General features: G+C 40.0%; 3 protein-coding genes across 7 annotated transcripts in view; 2 read left to right on the forward strand and 1 right to left on the reverse strand.

Moving 5' to 3' along the window:
- Positions 1-4,908, forward strand: LOC115611945 (14 kDa phosphohistidine phosphatase). The gene is made up of 3 exons (XM_030495662.1): positions 1-390; positions 871-995; positions 3,752-4,908. Exons 1-3 carry the CDS (start codon positions 261-263, stop codon positions 3,842-3,844), a joined length of 348 nt encoding a protein of 115 aa, XP_030351522.1. The 5' UTR covers positions 1-260; the 3' UTR covers positions 3,845-4,908.
- C8H1orf112 (chromosome 8 C1orf112 homolog) overlaps positions 3,887-19,531 on the forward strand; it is a 25,421-nt gene continuing 9,776 nt past the window's right edge. For 2 of the 5 annotated variants that reach the window (XM_030495650.1, XM_030495651.1), the window contains exons 1-10: positions 10,075-10,239; positions 10,750-10,789; positions 11,803-11,891; positions 13,075-13,179; positions 13,764-13,904; positions 14,588-14,750; positions 15,120-15,204; positions 15,762-15,900; positions 16,400-16,480; positions 17,404-17,468. In XM_030495650.1, the coding sequence (XP_030351510.1) occupies positions 10,141-10,239; positions 10,750-10,789; positions 11,803-11,891; positions 13,075-13,179; positions 13,764-13,904; positions 14,588-14,750; positions 15,120-15,204; positions 15,762-15,900; positions 16,400-16,480; positions 17,404-17,468 (1,007 nt within the window). In that variant the 5' untranslated portion in view covers positions 10,075-10,140. Of the gene's footprint in view, positions 3,975-10,074; positions 10,240-10,347; positions 10,661-10,749; positions 10,790-11,802; positions 11,892-13,074; positions 13,180-13,763; positions 13,905-14,587; positions 14,751-15,119; positions 15,205-15,761; positions 15,901-16,399; positions 16,481-17,403; positions 17,469-19,531 lie in introns of those variants that run through there. The other 3 variants (XM_030495653.1, XM_030495652.1, XM_030495654.1) reach the window with 3 other exon arrangements.
- METTL18 (methyltransferase like 18) lies at positions 7,683-10,026 on the reverse strand. The gene is made up of 2 exons (XM_030495661.1): positions 9,826-10,026; positions 7,683-9,665 (listed from the first exon to the last, which is right to left on the reverse strand). Exon 2 carries the CDS (start codon positions 9,456-9,458, stop codon positions 8,409-8,411), a length of 1,050 nt encoding a protein of 349 aa, XP_030351521.1. The 5' UTR covers positions 9,459-9,665; positions 9,826-10,026; the 3' UTR covers positions 7,683-8,408.

Consider the following 19,531-nt stretch of genomic DNA (forward strand, 5'->3'; position numbering starts at 1 on the left):
GCTCTGGGACCCGAGGGTAGGCGGCACGGCGGCTGAAGACAAAGGTTCCTCTAAAGCCTGGGTGGGCAACTGGAAGGAGTAACGCCGGCCTATCCCCGTGCGCCCTGCCGCAGCCTGTGACGAGAGGGCGGCCGGGCCACGCCGACCCACGGCCTCGCCCGCCTGCTCCCGGCTCCCGCTCGCCTCACGAGGACCCACCGAGCGGCGGCCCCGCCCCCGGCGCGCGCGGCGCCTGCCCGCCGGGGGTTGGCGGCGCCGCCATGGCCGCCGTGCGGGACGTAGAGATCGACCCCGAGGGCACGTTCAAGTACATCCTAGTCCGGCTGCAGCGCCCGGGCGGCGGGGAGCGGCGAGACATCGTCCGCGGCACCAAGGCAGCCGAGTTCCACAGTGGGTGACAGGCTGCGGCGGTGGAGGGCGGCGGGGGGGGGAGCGGCCGTTAACAGGCCCCGTCCACCCCGGCAGCGTCCCTCAAGTGCGGGACGTGGCCGCCGGTTCCCAAGTGAATCTGAGGCGGAGGGAAGGCCCCCGTCCTGCGGTGGCTGCTGCCAGCGGGGGTAATTCAGAAGACCCTTTTTTTAACCTTCATAAGTGCCTTGTGTGAATAGGGAAAGCAGGTCAATATCTCTGTCAAATGCCATTTCTGAACCCGATAAACATCATTTAGGAGAATGCAAGGTGTTAACTAAGTAAAAAACCGGAAATAGAGAACCTTAATTATAGCTTTTCTATGTCTGTTAAGAGAAACCTTCCTCTCTTGCAAGTGAGAGAAGGGCACTGGAGGAAAATGAGTGGAAAATAACTGAAGAGTTCTCAAGTATTTGGTGCTGAGTGCGTATTCTAATGGCTCTAACCATTCTTTTTGTGCAGATCATATATTTGAAAAAGTAAATCCTGAGATGGAAAAGCTGGGATATGAGTGCAAGTGCCTTGGAGGAGGGAAAATCGATCATAATAGCAAAGACAAGAAAATTAGGGTATTTGGGCTCTCCACAGTAAGTGCATCTCTTGTATTCCTTCAAATCTTTTTGTCCTTGATGTTCTGGGGGTTTTGTTTCATAGTATTGTGGCTTTTGGCAATTTGAATTGCAGCATAAACGTAACTGGAAAACTTGCCTGGCTCACTTGTGGGATAAATTAGAAAAAAACACTAGTTTTAAGGGCAGGAGACCAAAGCAAAAATAATAGATATCTTAATGCTGAGTAATACCAACATTAAGTTATTATCCAGACTAAAAATGGAAATTAGCTTCTCTTGACTCAGAATCTTTTAGTCGTAGGGCTAGAGCAGGAAGAGCCCATTTGTAGCCACTGGGTCTTGATCCAGCTATTATGCAACCTTTATTTGCCAATGAGAATGTTGATTGGCAGTGACCAGCTAAATTGTGAATGTTGTTCTGTGTATGTGTTGGATGAGAAGAGTACACCCAGTTTAAGTGTGGTCAGTTTTTAGTAGGTGAAGACGTAGTTTCACATAAATGCATTTTGTGGGAATAAAAGTAATTTCCAAGAATATGGAAGCTAGATCATTTTTGTTACCTGTTCTGTGTAAGCTCAGTTTATGAAAAGTCTCTGTAAGTGGTAATGATTTCTTTTATTTAGGGAACATGCTATAGCCTGTTTCTGGTGTTGCTGTGTGATGAGGCATAGCTGTTTCTGCAGTAATACTGTAAGTGAAGATTCTAGCCAAGAAGGAAAGAGTTCTATTAATTGTTAATAGGAAGTGATGGTGTTTCAGATATGCTCACCTTAGGTGAGCAGTGGAGGCTGAATGGAATGCGTTAAGTGTTTTTAAATGCTAGTGCTGCTTTTAAATGCTAGTGCTGCTTTTGTTCCAAGATGACTCTTGCCACCTGGAATCATAAGAAAAAAAACCAAACTAATTCTAGATTTGTGTGGTGTAGGAAGGCAGTGTATAATGCTTATTCTACTAAATTCTTGTGATTGTAGGCCCTCGTGAACTTTTTTGGATGAGACTTGACACCTGTATTACTCAACTGCCAATTTAGTGTTAGAGGCAGTAGCCAACTCCTGCTCTTGTAATGGCAATGTCTGTGGAAAATATGGTGCTTCTCTGCTTTTGGTACCTTGACACTTACAGCTAAGCACCATGTAAAAGCAGGGTTTTATTACCATGAGGGCTTCTGTCAGGCAGAGACCTGGAGGTTGAGAAGACCTCAGTAGCAGGTCAGAAGTTAGTATATTAATTACATTGATTTAATGCTTCTCTCTACTTGGAGATTTGTTGTCAGACTCTAAACCAGAACTATCCTGGTGTTTTATGAAAACCAGGGAAATAGTCATTGTTCTTCTGAAGCTGATGCTGTGCTATTATTTCCCAAACTGGATAAGGAATTTAAAGTGATTACCAAGGCAAGAGTAATCTGTAGAATCACAGAATGGTTTGGGTTGGAAAGGACCTTAAAGATCATCTAGTTCCGACCCCTTACATGGGCAGAGACATCTCCCGCTAGACCAGGTTGCTCAAGGCCCTGTTCAACCTGGCCCTGAACACTGCCAGGGATTGGGCAGCCACAACTTCCTTGGGCAGCCTGTTCCAGTGCCTCACCACCCTCACAGTAAAGAATTTCTTCCTTAGATCTAACCTAAATCTCCCCTATTTAAGTTTAACCCATTACCCCTTGTCCTATCACTACAGTCCCTGATGAAGAGTCCATTGCTTTACAACTGACAGGATAAACCTGCAATATTTCTGACATAACTATATTTTATGGTCTTTTTGAAAAGTTTGTGTTTTATAATGCATCAATAATTTCAAAAATTTAAATGCAAATTAATTTCAATGCAAAAATAATTTCAAAAGTTTAAATGCTGGTTACTTAAGCTGTTCCTCTTGGGGTAGAGCCAGTGATGAGTAAGAGTACATGTTTTGTTTAATAATGCCACCTTGAGCTCTTTTTTCAGTCTTCCAAGTGAAGTTTCTCATGAAATATTACTGGAAAAAGAAGGTGACCTGTAAATCACAGGGTTTTGTCAGTAGATTGTGCTGTTGTGCAGTGAAGGCTTTTTGACAGCAAAAACCTTACTTGTCATTCTAAAATAAGAAATCAAGATAACTCCAGTCATATAAGACAATAATGGAAAGGCATTTTCTACCACAACTGTCTTAAATTTCAGTGAAAGAGTAACAATGTGATCAGTGATTTAAACAAAGGTTAAAAATCACATGGGTCATCTGACCTTGCCTTAGTTTGGTGTTGCAGTGGCTAAAGAGCACAGATATTTAAAATCATGCCATTACCATCTAAAGCAAGATTCCAAATAAATAAAACATGAAGACTCTGATTTCTTTAGTGGCTAGAATATTACTCAAATGTTTACACATGTGGTGGCTTATTCCCTTTTCTTTCAGCTGAGCCAAATCGGATGTTTGTATGCTCATTCATTAAAGTGGGTCAATGCAATCTGTGGTTTAAAAGGACATTCAGTAAATATGGTGGCTGAGGGTTTGGGAACATTTTAAAACAAGTTTTCTGCTGGAGAAACCATGATGTGAAAAATATGCCTGACCCCATCTCATTTATTTTTTACATCTCTGGTTGGGAGGAAATTGGTGAGGACAAGAGTTAAATAAAACACAATACTGCAAGAATAACTCTTTTAGAACCTGTATTTGATTTGTATGTGAACTACTTGAACTATCAAATCATAACTGGATCATTTGTGTCAACGAGAACTGAATGTTTCTGTGGACTTTCTGTACATGTCTAATAAGCATTTGTTCTTGCAGGGCTATGGAAAAGCAGATCATTCAGCGACTGTGGAGATACTGAAAAAAGCGTATCCAGATTATGAAATTACATGGTCAGATGACACGAAATAAATTGGCTATTTATGAACACAACAAAACCTGGTAACTCTACGAGCTGTACTTAAATAAATAAAATCAAATGTCTTCTATGTGTGTTACCATAAATCTGGAGTAGCTGGAATCTGCTGTGATTTATAATAAGGTTAGTAATCCCCAAATATATCTTACTTTTCAGATCATTCTTTTGTGCAGAATCTGCAGTTCTAAGCCTTTTTCCTCTCCTTTTGACATGCCATCTAATTAAACACTCCCACAGCATCTTACCTCCCGTTTGTTTTATCCAATGCTGTCTAACTGATATATTGTAGGATACACCAGGATTTTGCCATCAACTTAACACACCACAGGACCAAACCTGTTCCATTTTTTTTGACCACAGTGTTTTCCGTTTCCTTTATTGTCTATTGCTCTTTGGGCTTTTCAAATTCCTTTATCCACATTTACAAAAGTCAGGGGAGGAAGGGGGGGGAGGGGGTGACTATTACAGGTCTTCATCAATGATCTAAAGCTTTGATTTACTCCATGGTTTTGAAAATTCAGTATTTGTGTTCCACGCAAGTAATGATTGAGATCTTTTGTGTTCGTGTAAGATCCTCACCTAGAGCAGACTGATGGCAATGTCAAATTCTGACAATATTGATTCCTCTGTACTTTTATTCCCTGTGAGTATGATACTTTTTTCTTTTATAGAAATAATTATCTTACAGTTAATTACCTTCCTGCAAGAGCCAGCACACCTAGGCAGTGTCTGAATTAACTTACTGCATGTGTCATGGCAGGACTTTGCTCTTCATATGTTGTGAAGCTACTTGCTACAATTTTCGCTTTTTTTGTTTTCTGCCAGTCTTCTTTTAATGCTGTTGTAGATTTCAGGGAATATGCTTTGTTTTTATGCTTATATTGTTGACTTGCAGTCTTTAAGAAGTATTTCTATCTAAATCCCAGTTCTTCCCTTTGTTGTTTCCTACTGCACTCATCTACCCGTGTCTAGTGGTATAGAGTGACTTTTCAATGTTCATGTGACTCTTAAAGTACAAACTGTGAAATTTGAGAGGCTTTAGTCAAGTTTATATCACAAAAAAAAAAAAAAATCCTGTTGTTATTGCCTTAATACTGTAATAATCCATCGTATGTCACTGTTGTGTCTGTTTTGATTGGTTGGGCAGAGCAAAAATTCTTGTATTTGTCCTCAAACCTTTCAGTCCATTCCTCATTAGAAGAGTTCCAGGTATCTCCATCTCAATCCCCTGGGAGTAGGATCTCTTGAATGTGGTGCTACAGGTGTTGTAGTTGGCACCTGCTTCACCCTACAAGCAGCCTGGGCTTTTCCCTCCAGCACCCCTGTGCGCTTTTGCATCTGCTTTTTGTGCTTCTCTTTATGCCGTTGTGCAGTAAATAGTCTTCTGGCTGCACCACTTCAAATGCCATGACAACATTGATCACAGGGTTGTTTTTTCTCCACAAGATTTTGATTTCAGAATGTGATTAAATGCCTGTGTACCTAGTAACCAAGAATAGCATACAAGTCAATAATTTGCAAATTAGGCACTTCCCACTTTGATTTTCCTCACGGGTTTTTTCCCCTAAACTTTAGTGAAATAACTGTAATTGCCAGTATACAAAACTGATCTTTTTAATAGCCTCATTTCCCAAAACTAGCAAATAATCTTCAAAGGGAAGTAATCAGTTAAGGATAGCGCCTGTTAAAACAAACAAGCTTTTTAGTTTAGTTTCCTGAGATGTTTTATGACTGATTTTAATGTTTCTCTCCACAATAGTTACGGGAAGGACATAATTTGGACCGGATTTCTTATTGTGATGGCTCTTTCAAAGAGTGAGGGGGTGGAGTAAGGGGAGAAAAGGAGTGATGATTTGCCATAAGCTAATAAATTGAGTTACCAGCTGACCTTCATCTTTGTTTCTTCATGCAAGAAATTGGGCCTGTTGTTCTCTAATGCAGTGTCATTTGGGGAAAGGCTAATTTCCCTAGCTATTAATATGTACAAGTATTACAAGTGAGTGAAAGATTTTTATTCCAGATCATGAAGAGAAGCAGGAAACTGGTCACTAGGGTGGTGATGATTGGGCAGGTTGAGAAAGCCTTAGTGTAGATTTAGGAAACTAGTGTTGTTTGTTCTGTTAGCGTTCCAACATCAACTAGCCTACAAAACTTAAGTGTTGAATTCTGCTTCCTCTCAGCATGTATGTGCTGAATTTTAAGGCTAGAATAGAACTCATCTGGAATTGTGGAAATCCCAATGCTGATTTTGCTGATTTCACCTGATAAAAAACCCCCATCCTCTATTAATTCTCACCTGTAATTCTGAAATGGGAACTTTATACTGTGTGGGGTTTCCTGTTTTGCAGGTGTGCAGTCACTGTGAGATTGTGGCTCTTCACTTGAAAGTCCTAAAAAATCTGATTCTGTATTAGCACAAAAAGAGAGCTATGTTTGAGCAATCCAAGAATAAGATGAAGCTAGTAAAGGAGTAGTATATTAAACCCAAGATAGCGAGTTTGACTGAGGAGTATTTTCAAGAGGAAACATAGGAGATTGTAAGTGCCTTCAAAAAATACACAAGATTCTTGTTCTTAACCATATTTGTTGTCGTAGTGGGCAACATTTCTTGCTGCAGGTACTGTTCTCTGAAACAGCACTAGACCTGGCAGGTGCAGAACAAGCTATTCAGTCACTGGGTAAGCCACTAATTGTCTTGCAACTGAGGTTTGAAAAAATGGCAGGTGCTAGTCGCTTTGTTTCCAATTGTTTCCAGTTTTGACAAAAAAGAACTGTTAACAGTACTGTATTGACCTGACAAAGCTAAAACTACTTTTTTTCCTCAATCTGTAGTCAGCAGTTATCTATCATTGGTGAGTTCCAGAGTTGATGCAGAAAAATTCCAAAGCGCAATCACATCCGTGGCACAACTGACTGCTTTTTTCCCTTCTCTCCTATAAAAAAGCAACCTCAGCAGTTTCAAAAGCATCCCTTTAAAATGATCTACTTAAAATTGGTTTTGAAACAACAGTAAAGTCTCTTCTTGAGCACAGGAAATCCTCTATGACTCTACCTTAATAGAAACATGGACAAAATAGGAATCTTGCAGTGGACTTTCAGAGTCTTCAGTGACAGGAACTTTATGCAATAATTAAAGCTATTTAGGTAACTGCTGTTCTAAGTTTCTTTCCATCCTGTCAGACTGTTGTCCTTTCTCCCCTACGCTGGGTATCCTCAGATCCAGTCCACTGCAGTGGTTGACTGTCTCTAAGTTTGTATTTATGCAAGGGCACTCAATAAGGCAGTGCATCATGATAAGCAGTGACTTTGATGTACATGTTAAGAGTTGTGTAATAGCTTGTTGTCCAGTTTTGGTTAAGACAAAACATGCAATGGATTTTTTTTTGTGTGAATTGTTGGTGACACCAAGTGCTCAGGATCAGGTTTTATAATTCTTTGGGTTTTTTCAGTTTTGGTGAGAGAATTTCTTCAGCAAGAAATTCTGTCTTCAGCCTAGGACACAGAAATGACTTGTATCCAGGCTTCTCTGAACACTTGCTGCCCAGCCAAACGGCTGGAAAGAGTGAAGAGCGGTTAGTGTTCAGTAGTACTCCCACCCCCAAGTCTTGAAAATGGGTCATAGTGTATGGGCAATAAATTTCTGGAAAAATCTTGTTAAAAAAAACAGTATAGCAATCTAGTTAGCAATCTGCTGTAACAGCACAGTTTATCTCCTTTTCCAGCTGTCACCTAATGCTTGGTTCTGTCATCCTTTAGTTTCCCGGACTGCATTTGTAGGTTTGTTGGTAGTTGTAAGGAACTTCTCTTTTACAGAATCTTCTTTCAACTCAGTTTCTAAACCAGAAATGTTTTATTTATTTCTGAAAACAATATGGCTTTTCCCAATTATTTGCTGAAATTTCTTAGAGTGGCATGTCAAAATCTGAACGTGAAAATTCACAGACCACAGTAGTAAATATTCTCTGGTACAGTTTTTCAAAGGCTTGAATAAAAGTCGTGTGTGTTACATATGGAAACATTACAAAGATTTGTGAGATTGCTAGCAGAATAGAAAGCAAGTGATAAATACAGTCACATCCCCCTCTGGTGGCAAAGCAGCAGAGCACAGAGGCCTGCAGTCCAATCTGAAATTGATGCTGCACTTAAACCGTGTCAGAGTTGCCAGCCTTACCGCCGGGAGCTGATTCTCCCACTACACGAAGATGATAAACGATCTCGTTGAGGCTGCACTCAGCAGCCACTCCTGTGACTTTCAGTTGTGGCACTGCCAAACCATCTGAGTCAGGGACAGAGGACAGTGACTTGCTTCATTTTAAAATACACATAAATGATAATTAATTGGCATAAACAGACGTGGTTTTAAGCAGAACTCCTTTTCTATGCAAAATTAGATTCAGAAGAGTCCTTCACTTCTAGTCAGGCATCAGAATTTTTCAAACATCTCAATAACTAGCATCCTTAATCTGTCAAACCAGAATAACTCAACAGAGAAAAAAGAGACATGAGGAATAAAACATTTTGTATTCAACGTATTTTTGAAGGACCAGTGGTTTAATTTTAACTGGAATATTTAAAGGCCATTTCCATAATACACCGCTGCAGTCCTTTATCTATTGTTTTAACTATGCTGGTCCTAAACACATTTTTTTCCTCAATGAATTTCTCAAAGAGGGGGATACCACCACCAACCCCAAAATAATGTACTTTGCTTGCCAAGTACACCCGGCCATTTTTATCCAAGAGCTGAGCCAGTGTGTCATGCAAAGCACCATAGTAGTCAGGATTATAGATAGTCTCAGATGTGAGTATTATATCATACTTTGAAAAGGGTTTGTTGCTGCTTAACAGGAGCCGGCTGACTTCAGACCACTCTCCAGAAAAAAATCTGCATCTCGTGAGCATGTTGCGTAGGTGCTCTGCTTTCTTGGGCCTCTTCGAAGGAGGCTGGCTAGTTTTAGTGTCTACTCCACTGCCTGTCCTTACGCAGTTAGCCACTGCATTAGGCAAGGTTATTTCGTCAATCACTGTGCTGTTATAGTCCTGATAATGGACTTTTTCAGCTTTACTCCTTAAAGCAACTATTCCCAGCAGACCAGCCCCGCAGCCAAGATCCAGTACGGTCTTTTTGGTGAATTGTATTTCAGCCTCGGAAAAGTAGTCTATGAGATCAAAGGTGCATTCCCAAATTGTCAGTCCTCCCTCATAGACTCCTGGGATCAGGTCAGAATGAGAAGAAACACTTTTAGACACAATGCCTTCTTTGTCAGCATCACCCAAGCCTGTCATTTCCACTACAGACATGTTTCTGTAATACAGGCCTGATACTGTTTCCATGACTTTATTTTCCAATACTTTGTTGAGATCTTCAGGTATGTCATGCTCCTTGGCAGCTTTAAAGCACAAATTTTTCTGTGGTGGTTTCTCATCTTGGTCATTATTTGTACCTAGCCTCGGGCTGGAGTCTCCTACAGCGTCAGCAGCTTGACTACTTTTTTCTGCGGATTCCTGCTTGTGTTTTGGAGAGTGCAGCTGTAAGTCCATTTTATCGTGAGTGTCTGCTTCATTGTTGTCATATTCATCAATAGAAAAATTAAATTGAAAAGCCATTTTCGGGAATAGCAGTAACAAAAATAGCAGTCAGCTTAATTTATTACTGCCAGAAAGAGTCATCCAAGAGCAATACTGATACAAAGAATGTTATTTTTCTCCTGTTTTTTCTGTAGAGGATGTTTTTATGAACTTATTGCTATGGGGAAAAGTGCTTTGCAGGTAGAATCTCAGATGGTTTGCCAATGAATCGGGTGAGAATTACTTCTGGAAGTAAATAGTTTTATATATCATTAAATTGCCAAGTAGTAGCACAAACAAACTGTCTTATTGTAGCATTTTAATTTTCATTTAAAAAAACCCAAACAAAACAACAACCCCCCAAACAAACCCCACCTTCTAAACATTTAAATATATACAAAATTACCAGTGACCACATCTCTGACGTAATGTAGGTGTAGGCACAGGTTGTTAAGGCCCAACTTGCGTTCCCTGCACTCCGGCTGCAGCAGGCGGGTCGGGCAGGAGGATCCGGTCCCCCCGCAGTGCTGCTGCCTCCCGCGTCCGTACCGACCCCTGCCCGCGGTCCCCTTCGCTAACCCCACGTGGATCAGCTTCCGCGTACGCTGAGCGCATGCGCGCCCGCGGTGAAAAGGGGGCGGGCGGGCGCGGAGGATGCTGGGATAGCGGAGGTGTTTTTTTCCCGCCGCCGCCGGGCGCTGAGGTGAGCGGAGCTGGCGCCATGTCCCAAACAGATCTCGAGTTGTTTCTGCAAGAGCTGGGAGGCTGGGACTGGGACCTCTGCCGTAGGGAGCTGCCCGCCGTCCTGCCCCGGCTCCTTATATCCTTCCTGGGAGGGCGGTTCGGCTACTGCGTGGTTGCGGGGAGCCACCCCGAAATGGTGTGTGTGGGGGTGAGGGTGTTCCTCCAGCAGCTTTGCGCAGTTTAAGCAAATAAATCCTTGGGAGGGAAAGTGCTGCAACCTTTGTAAGGGGCTGGCATAGGACAGAAAACTTGTGTGCCGGCTATTTCGCTGGAAGCGAGTACAGCCCTTCACTTAAATAAAAGATACAGGGTAGAAAATAGCGTGTGGTTAATTCAGTAATGTGTGTAATTCCCCCCACCGCCAGACTTCAAGACTTGTTCTCCAATGCACTCGAAATACTTGTGCTGATCGTCCGGGTACTGAGGTCTTATCTACCTGTATTGGTTATGGAGCATCCCCACCAATTTCGTACAGTGGATGAAGTGTACATGGAACAGTGTGAGAGAAGTCACTGTGGCTTCTGCAGAAGCTTTAAACATAACCTTTATGGCAGAGAGATTTTGAGTTTCTTTAACATTTTCTTACGCTATGTATCAAGAGTCTGAAGACTGGAATGAGCATATTCGTAAGTAGTGACCAAGAAGTGCTGCTTCTTCCTGTGGATCATTGTACTGCAATGTCTTATATTCTGCACTACTTAAAAATGCTTATGCTATAACTAGTGACATTTGTGATCTTCAGCAATCCTGGATCTTGCACATTACGTGAATTGCATGTTGAATAAGCTTTATAAAAGCTTTATATAAAGTCCATAAAGAACCTGTGCATGTAAGGCTGCTTTTTCCTTCCCACTACTTCTGATTTTTAGAGCTTTGAAATAAGGGTGCTTTTTATCTTGTATTTTATTGTCTTTTTGGTCTTTATCTTACAAGTGGCAAAACTCCTGTAATACCTGATAGTGATAAGAAAATGAGGCTGATATGTAAACATTCAGGAGTCTTGCTAACATTCACTGTTGTGTATTAATGCCAACTAGCATGTTAAATGTGCAGCTATCTGCAGTTTGGAATATGGGAAATTGTACTTCCATGGGCAAACAATTGTGCTCAGCCTTCAACTAAGTGTAGTCAGGTGTGATGCTGTTATTGATGTGTTTATGCACGTTGGAGCTGTTGCTTCTCAGATAATGCATTTGTGGCAAATGTTGTGTTGCCTCTCTCATTGGGGCCGTTCAGCCTGGAGAAGAGAAGGCTGCGTGGAGACCTCATAGCAGCCTTCCAGTATCTGAAGGGGGCCTATAAGGGTGGTGGGGAGGGACTCTTCCTTAGGGACTGTAGTGGTAGGACAAGGGGTAATGAGTTCAAACTTAAACAGGGGAAGTTTAGATTGGATATAAGGAAGAAGTTCTTTACAGTGAGGGTGGTGAGGCACTGGAATGGGTTGCCCAAGGAAGTTTTGAATACTCCATCCCTGGCGGTGTCTAAGGCCAGGTTGGACAGAGCCTCGGGTGACATGGTTTAGTGTGAGGTGTCACTGCCCATGGGGGTCGAGGTGGGGTTTGGAACTAGATTATCTACAGGTCCTTTCCAACCCTGACTGCTCTATGATTCTGTAATGCTTAAATATTTTGCTTTGCAGGTGTTTTGAGGATCCTGACTGAAATGTTTTTGCCCCATATCAGCCTTGCTGATCTGGAACAAACTTTTTTCTCAAAAATATTACCTAAGGTACGACAGTTTCAATTAAATGTGGAATTTCGGTCAGTCCAGAGCTAAAACCTGCATAGAATGCAGTGATTCTTTTTTGAGGTCACACATTATAACTTGAAAATAAAATTTTACTCTTTGAAAGTTCCAGCAATTTTTGTTGGATTGTGTTGTGGTTCAAACCACAGCGGATTGTTTGTGTGATTGTTGCCACTCTTTACAGAGGGGAGAGGGTTGAACATGCAGTGTTCTACTTTCTAGATTCAGTGATTGAATTGTTCTTTTGAGAAGATTGGGCTTTTTATAAAACGAGCTGGAGAATTTTTACATGAGGTAGCCTCTTGGGACAAATAAACTGAAGAACCCTGCGCTTACATATCATGAATAAATGTGAAATTTGTGAGTGATATAGTGAATACAGTTTTAGACCATACAGGCCTAACATATGCCCTCCTTTTTAACTGAAGTAAAGCAATACCAAATTACTGATTTAAATTTCAGGCCTCAGCTTGGATCTTTTAAGAAGCCAGTAAAAATGGCCACTTGTTTTCCATTTCACCTATTTTATGTCCTGTAGGAGATTTTGGAGATGACAAGAAAAATGGCTCAGAACTGTCATATTCTGAAAAAGGACTACTGTACCCTGCCAGTTTATGTAGTGTCTCACACATGCCCGGAAGCACCTCAGTGTCTTTGCAGTCTCAGCAGTAGCACTCATCAAATATCCAGGGACCTCAACCAAGGAGAAATTATTGATGTTTGTAGATTATAGTGTTATTTTTTTATGTATTCAAAATGTTAATAATCATTCTAAAAAAAAAAAATCTGAAACAAAATGAAAGACCTTTTTAAACTATATGGTTTTAACTAAGTAAACCAAAAATCATCTTTGGTAGGATGAAGTACATATTTCAAGCGAATTAGCTGGGAAGTTTGTCTTTTAACAGTTTTTAGAAAAAGTAACAGCTCCTGTAGCTTCTGTCTGTAATTTGGGAAAACCATAAGGCAGTTTTTGCTTCTTGGTATATGGTGCTTTGTGATTTCAGTGCTAGGAACTGTTATTTTCTCCCATGTATTATGTCAGTAGCCCATGACTCCATGCCAAGGAAGCAAGTAGATACAGAATGGTGTTAGTATTTGCATGTTTCTAAATAAATTTGTATGTTTCTAAATAAAATGTTTAAGTTTGGTTTTGTTTTGACAGACTCTACAGTTATTTGATAACTTGATGTATGAATTATCCAGTGAGGCCAAAGGATTAACCAGCCAGAATACAGAGTTACGCAGTACTGTGAGGAATCTTCTACAGGCAAGTCCCGTGAAATAAGTTACCAAAAGAATATTTTCTTTTGGTTATTCTTTGATTTTACCTAAACAGTTAAGAGATTTTTAGTATATTTTATTCCAGTGTTAACCAGGCAGCTAAAATGTAACTTGATCTCCTTTGCAGTTGAAGTTGAATTAACATTTTGTGCATGATTTGACTGCATCTAGCGTGTGATGTTAACCGTAATTTAAAACCACTAAATCATAAATCTCAAATTCTGCTTAAGTTTCTAGTGCAAATGGAATGTGATTCTCCATATTTAAAGAGTGAATCTGGCACCTATTCATACAGTCATTTAATCCTGAACTTTAAAATGTTTGTAAATTGAGAACAGTAGCCAATAGAAGTATGAAGCTTTCAAAGAGCATACGGTATTGGAGAAAAGCTCTGGAATTGCTTTTATTATTTTGTAGAGCTTCATTCGTCTTTAACGAACCAATTTATGCAAGTATCAGTGAACTTTAAACTCCATAAAACCCTAGGTGCAATTCAGCTAAGGAAAGATGCTTTTGAAATCATTGCAAGAGTGAAAAACATTCATTGTTGTTGTTTATTCTTGCTTTAAGACTCTGGTGCAACTGTTGGAGACTCTGACCGGTTGTGTACGATATGTCTGCACGCTGCAAGAGTGTGTGCCTCTGGAGAGCATCCGCACCCTTCCAGCCTCTGTTCTTTATGTAATAAAGAACACATTTACACACTGCAAGGTAGGTCCATGTTAGAAGGAGAGAAATTCTTATACTGGTTGGCTTTTAGGAAGCACTTTGTAAGATGATCCTATTTTGAAATGATATTGTTGTTGAATTTTATTTATTTATTAAAATTTAAGTGTAATTGTTAAGTAGTTTACACAATGCAACAGTAATTCTTTCTAGAGCAGTGAAAATAAAACAAGGTTTTCATAAGGACACAATAGTCTTAATTTTCACTTTTCAATTTGTTTTTTTTATGGAAACATTTACATCAGTTTTCCATGTCAGGACTTGAACTCTGGTGCCAAATATCTAACAATTCTAATTTGAAAGTATTGGGAAATACTTGGAATGCTGCTGCCTTTGTTGCTAACATTGCACTGTTTTGTTCAGAAGTATGATCTTAGGTTCATATATTGAGGCCGAATCCAAAGCCTGGTTAAACTCCCTGGAGCTGGGCAGACTTCATTAGTTGTTGAGGAGGCTGCAGGCAAATAGCATTTTGTATTTAACAAACGGGTTGGTAGCAGAATCTATAGATCTGGCTGTATATTGAGTTACAGTAGGTATTTTTATGTCTTTGATTTTTTTTCCACAGTGAAATGTTGGACAAAGCTCTTGGTGTTTTCAGCATGTGAAAAATTGGGCTGTGATTCCTGAACTTTTTTTTTAAACCTCTTCTTCCCTGTTTCCTACAGGACAGTGAATCTGTGTACTGCGGGCATCTACACTTGATTTCTGACCTCTTACAAGCTATGTTCAAGGAAACTTACTCGCTTCAGAAGCAGCTGATGGAACTGCTTGATACGATTTCCATGGGCTCTGCTTCTACTGAAGATAACATCACAGATATGGTGTCAGGTATATGTGGATCTAACACTTTTTTTTTCATCTTCTCAGTCTTTTTTCTATAGAGAGTATGCCTGAATTTTTAAAACAGGGTTCTGAGTGTGCTCGGTTCCTGCTGTCCTGACCAGCCTCCCAGAAAGCAGCATTCTGAAGCTGGAAATATTTCCATTTTTCCCTTGAAACTTTCTCTGTGGAATGGAGCATGTTGTGTAGGTTTGTAGGAAAGGGGCAGCACCTAAGTACTGAGCCATTTTTCTGATTCGATATCAGTGTGGTGGTATTAGTGCTTGCGACAGCTGCTGTTTTCCTAGGAGAGTAGCATAGCTGTGAACTCATGTATCTGATGTAACTCAGTTGTTGCTGTTGTTATTTCCTCCTTAGTAATCCACACTGTGCTGGAGATATGCTCTGTCATTTCCAACATGGACCATGCTCTTCATGCCAATACGTGGAAGTTCATCATCAAGTATGTTGTTGAATTCTTTGGATTTTATAGTAAGATAAACAGACTGTAATTCTAAATAGTCAGTGTTTCAATAGCTTTATGTTCAAAGTTTCAAATACTATTGAAATTAGAGAATCCAATTTAGCTATTTAGCTAGAAGTAAATCTAGAAATTTAATTTTTAAATTTACCTAGTGAGCAGTATTAAAGGTTCTGTCAGTGAAGGTAGGTAGGAATTGTGCATCAAAAGTAACAGAAGCTTGACTTTTTGTATCACAGTGCAGAAGAAAACTTGGAAAATTTGTCTGAATAAATAATCTTAAGAGGCCTGACCCTGCAGGTTTGTAGGCAGTTTTGGCCTGAGTTGTGCTGTTTGCACTTTCATCCTGCCTCTCCTCTGTGTTTCTACGTGGCTGTGAAGAAGGTTGTTCTCTCTAAATTTCTGGTTTCTGTGTACACGAATATGGCACCAATTAGTGTTGTATAAAAGCCTAAATAGAAAAATCAGTTATTTGGATTTGCACTAACTCATTTGCACTGCACTTCTGACAAACATCTGATTATCTCTCTATCTTTTAGGCAAAGCCTGAAGCATCATTCTCTGCTGCAGTGCCATCTGAAACACAGTGATATCCTCAGTGGCCTGTGCAATGACACTCTCCTTTCTTTTCACTCCTGTTTGCAACTGGCTGAGCAAATGAAGATGTCAGAGATACAGGTAAGGTAAAAAGCTTCCAAAGCTGCTGTTAACTTGAGAAGAAATTCTTCGTGCTGCATTACTGCTTGGAGTGGTTTGGGTTTTTTTTGAGGTTTTGGGGCTTTTTGTGGGGGGTGAGTGTGGGGGTTTGTTTTAGTGGCTGTGTGGCTTTTTGGGGGGGTTACTTCATATAGTAGGCAGAACACCTTGTTCTTTTGAAACCATGTGAAAATGAGGCCCATCACTTTGTTTAGATGGGGGTACTGAAAATAAGTTTCCACCATACTGTATGGGGTTTTGGGTTTTTTTTTATTTCCTAAACAGGCAATACCCCAAAGTCAGTCAAAACATTTCAGTTCTCAGTGTTTCTCTAAACATGTTGAGGCATACATTTTTAAAGTTTTTCCCCTATAGCTGCAGAGTCTGTAAAGACTTGAGTTTGAACATTGTTAGCAATCCAACTTTCTTTTTTATTGTATTACTCTATATATGAAGTTCTAGAACTGCTTTTTTTGGACAGGAGGGCACTGACCTCAGGCTGTTCCAGAAGACGGTCAAACTGTGCAGGTTCTTTGCTAATTCCCTGGTACACTACACCAAGGTAGGTTTTAATACTTGAATTCTATGTTAGTATTAAATTTAAGCCTCTGGCCTGTGAAGGGAATGATTTTGTACTGTGTAATATGTTAATGACTATATCATATGGTGTAATTAACATTCATGCATAGCCTGTTTGTAGTTCTACCCATATGTACTCACAAGGTTAAGCAGGTTTACTGCTGGGATTTAACAGGAAAACAAGCGTATAATAAGCTATTACAGGTAGTGTCATCACTGAGGAGTTGGTAGGAGATGTCCAATCTCTACAGGCAGCCTTGCGTCAATGCAGTAGTAGCTTCATCTGGAAGAATTAAGCAGATGAAACCCATTGCCAAGTTTTCAGAGTTGTTGCTTGTTTCAACAACTGAAAATGATGTGGCACATTAATAAGAAATGCCCATGTACTGTTAGCATGGACACCAGCTTCCTCTTCTTTTCCTGGCCCTTCCATTTTGTTGCTGTATCTCTTCATTGTTAGAAGACATGTTGTAAATCTATCCATTTTAAGAATGTACGTGAAAAAATTTCCTCTCTAGGAACAGCAGTGATGGTGCATTCTGCATCTGTTCTGTCCCATGGTGGGGAGGGGGCACAAAATGAATAGCATCATGACAGGATAGAACTGCCTTACAGCACATATGAGATCAGAGTGCAGCTCTCTATGGCTATTACAACTGTACTTACTAATTTTTAAAAATAAGCCTATAAATTTAATTGTTTTACCTATAATATATCTACATGTAGTGTAATTAATTTTAGGCATACTTTGTTTATTGTTTGCTTTGCACTTGCTTTGTGCTGCGGATTGTTAGAACTTAAGTTTTTGCAGTGTAGTACTTTACGCACCAGTATAGCAGAACAGAAGGTGTATTTTGTCATGTATTTTATGTTAAAAGTACCATTGAAAATTAATGGCTTTTGCAGGAATTTCTTTCTTTCTTCTCTGATTCGTGTTCTCGATTACATCAGCTCTTTCTTCAGATATACAGGTAAGAGAAGTAGAAAGAATTGATTATTGATAGTATCTTAATAACATCTCTATATTGCATTCTTAAATCTACAAGTATTGTGAAGTGTAAAAATATAGTTCTTGTTCCAGAGCTGTTGCTTTCTGTTTTCATGTATGGAAATCTAATTTATTTTTTTTTCCCGTAAATTGGGCATTTTTGTGTGATACTAGTTACCTGAACCCCATTCTTGATCAGTGCTGTCAGTGTCTGCTATTGACAAACCACCAACTTTGTTGCCATTACTTATGTCAACATTTTTTGAGTTATGTATAGAATACGCAGATTGATTGTCTTGAAAAGTGGGTCTGTTTACGCAAGTTCATTTGAAAATTCTTGTTCCTAAAGTCACAATTCCTGAAGGTAGGATTCACCCTTTGGTCACCTTGTAATGAAGCAGTTAGGCCAAGTTATAACAGAGCAACCCAGCAGTGCACCTTCCACTTTGAAACAAACAGTAGTGTGATGCAAGTCAAATTGTGCACAGTCAACACAATTCAGAATTACCATTCCCTAGTAATCCTAATTCCTGTCTCTTTCATATAGAACTAAACAGCCATACACTTTTTTTTTTTCCCCCCCTGTCTTAAATTCTAGTGAGAGGAAAAATCCAAGACTGAATCACAGAGTCATAGAAAATCATAGAATGGTTTGGGTTGGAAAGGACCTTAAGATCATCTATTCCAACCCCCCTGCCGTGGGCAGGGACATCTCACACTAAACCATGTCACCCAAGGCTCTGTCCAGCCTGGTCTTGAACACTGCCAGGGATGGAGCATTTACCACTTCCTTGGGCAACCTGTTCCAGTGCCTCACCACCCTCACAGTAAAGAACTTCTTCCTTGTATCTAACCTGAACTTCTTCTGCTTAAAGCCATTACCACTTGTCCTATCGCTACAGTCTCTGATGAAGAGTCCCTCTCTGGCACCTTTGTAGCCCCCCTTCAGAAATCAGAAGGCTGCTATGAGGTCTCCATGCAGCCTTCAGATGTCAATGCAGGTGTCAGCAGCAACATTTGACAGATTGTTTCTACTTTCAGACAATGCATGGAAACATTTGTCCCAAGGGAGAGAGGATCAGAAACACAGTATCTTGAAATTTTCCATAGCTTTACTGTTGTGTTTACAGTCTTGTGAAATCTCACAAAAGGACTCTGGTTCTCCTGGAAGCAAATGCTTTTTTAATGTTATGCTCATAAAGCATAACAGTGTGCAAGCAGCTTATTGTTTTTCTTCCAAAAGTTTTGTTCTAATTGGTGCAACAGTGGGGAAGAATAGGGGAAAGTGGCCATTGCCATAGCGAGCTGATTTCAGTCAGTCTTTTGGAATTGAAACCAGGTTCTGTGGTGAGATGTGTGCATGAATTTACTGCATGTTACGCTGCAAGATTGGGTGAATGGTTTTTTATGAGTTTCCTCTTCTAACTTTACTTACCTTATAGATCTTTCTCAAGTGGAAGGTTGTAAACTTTTATTCACTCAGAAAACTGGGCAGGATTTTTGAGTAGGAAGGTAGCATTTTTACAGTCACTTTATAAGTGACTGTAAAAAAACCTGCAAGAGTAGCAGGTTTTCATTTCATGATCTCTTTTGCTCTATTCTCATATCACATCTTTTTTTCTTTTATTGGCCAGGTTTGTTTTATTCTTCAAAGAAATTGTGGCACCTTTTGTTAGTGTCATGTTAAATTAGTGCTGTCACATTTATGACTGTCAAATTGTGTATTCAGGTGTTTTCTTGGCTTTTCATTGCTTGACTTTTTTTGCGATTTGGAATATTTCTCCTTATATTTGTTATGTATTTTATATGCATTTTCCATGAGCTTGTAAGGTTTTCTTTCAATGTTTAGTAAAATACTGAATTGTGATACTTAGTTTAAAGGCCGAATGCAGACTTGTAACTCTCAGGCTACAACAGATATTCTAAAATGGGGAGCCATTTCTGCCTTTTGTTTCACAATAACAAGGAAGCCATTAATTTGTCTTTTTGTAGCTCTTTTCAAAAGTAGTGTTACTGCAAATGCTACTGAGAATATTTAACCTTTTT

The sequence above is a fragment of the Strigops habroptila genome, chromosome 8 (assembly GCF_004027225.2).
Source record: "Strigops habroptila isolate Jane chromosome 8, bStrHab1.2.pri, whole genome shotgun sequence".
NCBI classification, from domain to species: Eukaryota; Metazoa; Chordata; class Aves; order Psittaciformes; family Psittacidae; genus Strigops; species Strigops habroptila.

Coding starts and splice junctions, on each gene's coding strand:
- LOC115611945 (XM_030495662.1), top strand. CDS start 261: ATGGCCGCCGTGCGGGACGTAGAGATCGACCCCGAGGGCACGTTCAAG. Junction 391..870: donor CAAGGCAGCCGAGTTCCACA/GTGGGTGACAGG, acceptor CTTTTTGTGCAG/ATCATATATTTGAAAAAGTA. Junction 996..3,751: donor GGGTATTTGGGCTCTCCACA/GTAAGTGCATCT, acceptor TTGTTCTTGCAG/GGCTATGGAAAAGCAGATCA.
- METTL18 (XM_030495661.1), bottom strand. CDS start 9,458: ATGGCTTTTCAATTTAATTTTTCTATTGATGAATATGACAACAATGAA.